Raw genomic sequence first — 7039 nt, 5'->3', positions numbered from 1 at the left:
TACCGTTTGAATTATAGTACTGTACTGACGATAATTCAAATACTGTTATATCATTGAAATTAATTGTCAAAAGCAGTTTTTGGGTGAGACAAAATTATCCAACACAAGCAGTTGTGACGGCGGGTCTAGTAAATAACATGCATATCTGAAACAGTGTGCTTATTTTATGGTTCTGAATTTCAAAACTGGCTGCTAGCAGTGCTGCCTATTAATAGTTAATGATATTCATATATGTGAAGACCCTTGCTTATGTTAATGATTTCTCACACTAATTAACAATGAATTACACAATGTAGGAAATGGATAAATATGAATGTCCTCATTCTGCAAGTGTTTACATTAGTATAATACATATTCAATCATGTTTGCATTAACCTTTATAGACTGCAAATCCTCAAACATGTCGCCCCCTTGTGGCCACAGACATTATTTGCTGACATGGTTGATAGACAGTTTAATTAGTACCAAACGCTTTTAATCCACTCTATACATTCACAGGCGTTTACTGAGTGTCTGCGGCTATATCATCGTTTTTTCATAAGAGTTGGGGCTCACCGTCAAGAGGACGCAAATGACGCCATATTGGAGCAAGTTGATGTACAAAGCGAACGTCGCCCACACGATGTCTTTAAATGTCCGCACACGTCGCGTCGTGTCACGTTTATCACAGAGTTGCTCGTGCTGACGACGTGGCTTTATAGGCACACACGTATGTGGATATAAATTTGTGTGTGCACGTAAACATTCAGCTGGACTAATACATCTGTGTATCTAGAAAGAGTGGCAAACTAATTAGTATTCGTGCTGGATCTGTGAAGAAAGAAGACAGAAATATGTCAGACACGATTGAACAAGTGTAAGTTAAGATGATAACATGCTCTACTTCGATGTATTTCAAGAGAATTAGTTCAGATTTAATCAATTTTATTTCATAACATTGTATAGAAATGTATGATATTTATTCAGCTTTTATTGGCATCTTGTTGATTATTATAGTTTTGAAGATTAATTTGTTCCTCAATCCCAAATGCTTCACAAAAGTAAAACTTTGGATAGTTTGTTATATAATGGATAATGTGTGTAATATGAGTATTACTGTGCGGAATTATTAAAGTTAGCATCAATATTGGATTTCAATATGTAAAGGGAGAATAATGAAATATCAAGAAGGCTGCCATCCAGGAGCCTGGTCACTTTCTTAACAGCAACCTTCCAGACAAGTGTTAAGAGAAGTATACTGTTTGCCTATGCGGTAAATTTCCTGTACAAGGGCTCACAAGATGTCAATAGAGGGTTGAGGTCAGTTGAGGCCGGCAGCCGTGTCGTTATTCTTTCATCTTAACTGCCTTTAGTGGCCAGCCACACTGTGGAGTGCTTCCATGTTGACAATGCTGGAGCATTGTCCTGCATAAAAATACTGCCGGGTAAAGATAAAGGCACTGCTTAAAGAATGTGTCTTCTTGAAAACTAGCAGCTTTGTGATCAGAACTTCGTCCTCTGGCATCCGATTTAAAGTGGAGCTCTGTGCCTGTTACTGGTTCGCACCTGGCCCGTCCATCTGGTCCATCAAGAGGCACTCTGATCTCTCTGATCAGTCCATAAAAACTTTGAAAATATTGGCCATACCTCTCAGCACACTATACCCCTTTTATTTATGGGTCTTCAATTTTAATTCTGTAATAGGAAACCACTGAAGCAAAATGGATATACAGTATTCATGTGTGATTCTTTTTAAATAACATTTCGCAACCTATTAACGTCAAAATATTGCTGCGATGATGGTTTTGTAATCACATTTTAAATTAAATGGGAAGTCAACCCAAACATTTTCTAATCTAGTCTAGTCTAAACATTGCATTCTGATTAATATTGCGTATGGAATATTAATAAAGTAGTAAAATCCTCCCATTTTTATCCTTCTCAGGGGGCGGCCATTTTGCCACTTGCTGTCAAATGAAAATGACATCACAGTTGCTCAGGTAACGACCAATCATGGCCACATACTTATATGACTGGACTGTCAATTAGACCCTTGCGGCTGAAGACAAAGGGTAGCCATCTTATGTTGCTACTTTTACTGGCAACTTATTTATTTGGCTCAAAACAGTTAGGAGTGTGTGTGTTCACAGGGTTCCCGCGGGGTCTTAAAAAGTCTTATTGAATTTATGAATTTGGAAATAATACCTTAAAAAGTCTGTTTTAAATTTTATGCTGTATGTAACCTTTCCGTGTCCCATTTCTCCTCAAAAGTGTCATTCCGATTAAATAACATAGCCTAAATAAACGGGGCGGAGGAGCCAATCATTGAACGCAATGCAGTCCCGGGTCAAAATATGCTACACTTTATGGTTAAAATACAATGAAAGTAATGAAAGATCACACGCTGCAACATGCTACACAGATGTAGGTGTCTTTTTTTCCCCGTGTCATTTCCCGATATGGCTGTGTAATAGGTAGGCCTATTATTATTATTATTATTATTATTATTATTAAATAGGTCTTAAAAAGATTCACAGATGTTAGGTTTACATTTTGCAGGAATTTTTTGTCCTGGTGGGCTTCACTTTCACCTGATGCTTCTGACAACATGATTCAGACAAATCTTTGAGTAGCACCTGGAAATATACCTTATAAGAGAAAAATTCAGGCTTTTTCTTAGCAATGCAATGTATATGGTCTCCCATTATACCCTCGTGGCATAACTATGTCATACACGGTGGCATGTTTGCTGTAGAGGTAAAAAATAATGTTAAAAGGCCGCAGAGAAATATTCAATTCAATATTCAATTGTATTCAAGTTAGGCGGCCTCAGTGAGTGGCAATGTAAGATGGCCACTGGTGGCTTCACTTATCCCAAAGCGGCATTGACAGTCCAGTCATATATAAGGCCGTGCGCAGCTCAGCTTCAGAAAACAAGTGAGTCGTGATTGGTCGTTACCTGAGTGAGTGTGATGTCATTTTTAATTGCTATAAAGTGGCAAAATGGCCGCCCCGAGATTGATAACAATGGGCGGATTTTTCTACTTAACTCATATTTCACAATTGCAATATTAATCAGAATATTGTATTAATAATAGGACTGGGTATCCATTCTAATTTCCTCAATTGATTCAATTTTGATTTTTTTTTTTCCCCTAGTCGATTCATATTCATTATGGAACATCAATTCATAAATTTTAAGCACATTAAAACTCCACAAACATGAAATTGCAAGTAACATTTTGTGGAGGCAGTAGTAACTGGTTACATGTGGTTTATTAATGAAAGTAACACGTGTTATAATCAAGTGTTACACAAACAATGACGAAATGAAAATATTTTCATAATTTAAATTCAATAATTGTAAATATAAATAAGATTCTGAATTATCTTAAAGTGCAAGAAGTCAAGTATTTTTTTTTAATTTAATTTTGAACATGTATACAAAGAAAAAACAAACTGATTATAAAAGTGCATGTGTAAAAACTAAATATAAAAAGACATGAACAAAACAAACAACATTCAAGATTCAACATTCAACATAAGAAAGTTTCACAGTGTTTCACTCAATCATAAGCTACACGTTTACACAAATGTTTGAAAAGGAGTAGGAAGAAGCATAAACTTATCAGGTCCTACACCTTTTAACATCCATTACACAATAAACAGTAGGTATCTATAGTAAACAAAAAAAAAATGCTAGTATACAGCTAATATATCTTGATTATTAATAACAAAGGTTATTATAGTAATTATTAATAGTGAACACATTGAACAGTGTATCTTATGCATATTGTCATACTTTTACATCCATCCATCCATCCATCCATTTTCTTGACCGCTTCTCCTCACAAGGGTCGCGGGGGTGCTGGAGCCTATCCCAGCTGGCTTCGGGCAGTAGGCGGGGTACACCGTGAACTGGTTGACTTTTACATATACATATATATATATGTTTCCTTATCAATAGCAACAATACTAATAATATCTATTTCATAAATGTAAGAAGACACTTAAATTCATGTGAACAGTAAATTTCAAGAAACCCCCCCTTTAAAATTATTTTTCTTATGAATTTATGGGAAAAAGATACTAACTCATTCCCTCCCAGCCATTTTCCCTCCTGGCTGTTTTACTGGATTTTGACTGATTCTGCAAGACCCACAGAATATTCTATTGCTATAAAAACATGCTTACCAAAAGAAAGATTAGTCTCTTCTTTCATCAGGAAAAAAAAGTATCTGTTCCCGTTTGGAAGCAATTAGCATTAGAATATAGCTAAGTTTCATCATTATTCACAAACCTGTTAACACTGGTAAAAAGAGCTTGTTGTAACAGGCCCTGGTTGATCTCGTACTCTACTGTCACCTGCTGGTCGTTTTTTTTTTTTGGAATAACTATGATTTTGCAAGACCCACAATATTCTATTGCTATAAAAACATCCCTACCAAAAGAAAGATTAGTCTCTTCTTTCATCAGGAAAAAAAAGTATCTGTTTCCGTTTTGCAGCAATTAGCATTAGAATATAGCTAAGTTTTATCATTATTGACAAACCTGTTAAAAACACTGGCAAAAAGAGCTTGTTGTAACATGGCCCTGGTTGACCTCTTATACTCTACTGCCACCTGCTGGTCATTTTTTTGTAATAACTACCATTGCTTTAAGCGACCTCTTGAGGTCAGAAGCTGTATCAAAGCCTTATGTATGCTCTAGCATTAAAAACAAATCTTATAAATACATCTTTGGGAGTGAAGGACTAAGTATTTATACGTTTTTGGGTTTGAATGATTAAAATAATCAATTGGATTTATGAATAGATATCAGCCTCCAAAACAAATCGATTCAGATTCAAATCGACAGTCACAACCCATCAAAGAACTATAAAAAAATAACGATGGGTAACCTCGTGCCTTACTCTAGAATGAGTGTTTGTAAATGTGTTCAGCTGTCAAAAAAATGGACAATGTGTTTAGCTGTCAAAAAAAGTAGCCAATCTTCAGCTCGTGTATTTGTAAATGTGTTCAGCTGTCAAAAAATGGCCAATCTTCAGCTCAAGGGGCTGACGGCAGAGGATGAGTTCCCAGATCTCAGTCAACACAATAACCACATGGCCAAGTTTTTAAACATGGACATGTACAAAACACTGAGGGAGCGGACCACCCCCAACGGCTTCACTGTAGACCGCGTCATCCAGACAGGTGTAGATAATCCAGGTAATCACGTGCCGTCCATCTGATGGTCCTCTATGCCACGTCACTGATGAAGCCTGCTTTCATGTGTGTAGGTCATCCCTTCATCATGACGGTGGGCTGCGTGGCTGGAGATGAGGAGTCGTATGAGGTCTTCAAAGAACTGCTTGACCTCGTCATCGAGGACAGACACGGAGGATACAAACCCACAGACATGCACAAGACTGACCTCAACCCAGAAAACCTCATGGTAAAGGATCACACGCAACATCCAACGGCGATTTAGACTTTGACCGCAAATCTGTTGCTTGAAGGGGGGCGATGACCTGGACCCGGAATATGTTTTGAGCTCCCGAGTCCGAACGGGCCGCAGCGTCCGTGGCTTCTGCCTGCCGCCGCTCTGCAGACGAGGAGAGAGGCGTGCCGTGGAGAAGCTGGCCGTGCAAGGTAAGGGAATGCAAACGTAGGCTGGCATTAGGATGGAGACTTACGGAGAACAATTTCTGCAGTCCTGGGTTCGCTAACTGGAGACCTGCAAGGGAAATACTATTCGTTGAGAGACCTGTCAGAAGAGGATCAGCAGCAGATGATTGACGACCACTTGCTGTTTGACAAGCCAGTGTCCCCTCTGCTGCTAGCCTCAAAAATGGCACGGGATTGGCCCAGTGCCAGAGGCATCTGGTGAGACACACTTTTTATCTTTTTGTTTTTTTATGTACACAAAGATGGTCAAATTCATGTCGTTTTGCCTCTCAAGGCATAACGACAACAAGACGTTTTTGGTGTGGGTGAACGAAGAGGACCATCTACGAGTTATCTCGATGCAGAAGGGCGGCAACTTGAAAGAAGTGTTTACTCGCTTCTGCACTGGACTCACGGAGGTTTGTCAAACCTGACTTTCATTGCAAATGAAAGTTTGGCTGAATGATATAATATGTGGTGATGTCATTTTTAGATTGAATCTTTGTTCAAGAACAAAGGCTTTTCTTTTATGTGGAATGAGCACCTTGGCTACATCCTGACTTGCCCGTCCAACCTGGGAACCGGTCTACGTGCAGGCGTGCATGTGAAGCTACCAAACATGAGCCAACAGGCCGACTTTGAGGAAGTTCTTAAACGGCTGAGACTTCAAAAACGAGGAACTGGTACGCTTTTTTTTTTTTTGATGCTTGAAGTCATTCGGTGATAATCTATGAAGTTGAGCTGAACTTCTGTAAATTGTCATCTATCCACTAGGTGGCGTGGACACTGATGCCGTGGATGGAGTGTTCGACATCTCAAACTCTGACAGACTGGGCTTCTCTGAGGTGGAACTGGTGCAGATGGTCGTCGATGGTGTCAAGCTGCTGGTGGACATGGAAAAGAAACTGGAGGCTGGGGAGTCCATCGAGGAGCTAATGCCCGCCCAGAAGTAGAACCACCCGGATCCGAACTCCCTTAGAATATGATTAAATGACTTGTATTGCCACCACTTTTTTCATTCAAAAATACACTGAAATAAAATGTTTAACTTTACACACTAAATAAAAAAAATTAGAACACATTAAATGAAAATGGAATAAAATCCTATGTTTAATGAACTGGTTGAATGATATGAAAATGTATTTGAAAATAAGGGAACTATAAATTAAGATAAGGTGTGTGTTTCTGTTCTCCGACACAGTTGATATATGATAGCTCATCAGCAAGCTCTGCATAAGCCTGATAAGGATCCTACCTTCCAAGACCACAGAGTTTGACACCTATGGTGAGGGAAACCTCCAAAACCTACAGGACTACGGCCCTCCAGGACAGGAGTGACACCTATGCAAGATCATAGGTGTCAAACTCCAGTCCTGGAGGGCCAAAGTCCTGCAGGTTTTGGAGGTTTCCCT

General features: G+C 38.9%; 1 protein-coding gene across 1 annotated transcript; it reads left to right on the top strand.

The window, feature by feature from the left end:
- Positions 1 to 672: 672 nt before the first annotated feature.
- Positions 673 to 6745, top strand: LOC144059756 (creatine kinase, testis isozyme-like). Its single transcript, XM_077579006.1, has 8 exons — positions 673 to 856; positions 5002 to 5189; positions 5261 to 5415; positions 5480 to 5612; positions 5675 to 5846; positions 5923 to 6046; positions 6121 to 6310; positions 6402 to 6745. Exons 1-8 carry the CDS (start codon positions 834 to 836, stop codon positions 6578 to 6580), a joined length of 1164 nt encoding a protein of 387 aa, XP_077435132.1. The 5' UTR covers positions 673 to 833; the 3' UTR covers positions 6581 to 6745.
- The last annotated feature ends 294 nt before the right edge of the window (positions 6746 to 7039 follow it).

The sequence above is a fragment of the Vanacampus margaritifer genome, chromosome 1 (genome assembly GCF_051991255.1).
Source record: "Vanacampus margaritifer isolate UIUO_Vmar chromosome 1, RoL_Vmar_1.0, whole genome shotgun sequence".
Classification (NCBI taxonomy): Eukaryota; Metazoa; Chordata; class Actinopteri; order Syngnathiformes; family Syngnathidae; genus Vanacampus; species Vanacampus margaritifer.
Note: the sequence above shows the minus strand (reverse complement) of the source record. Positions and strands in the feature narration are given on the sequence as shown.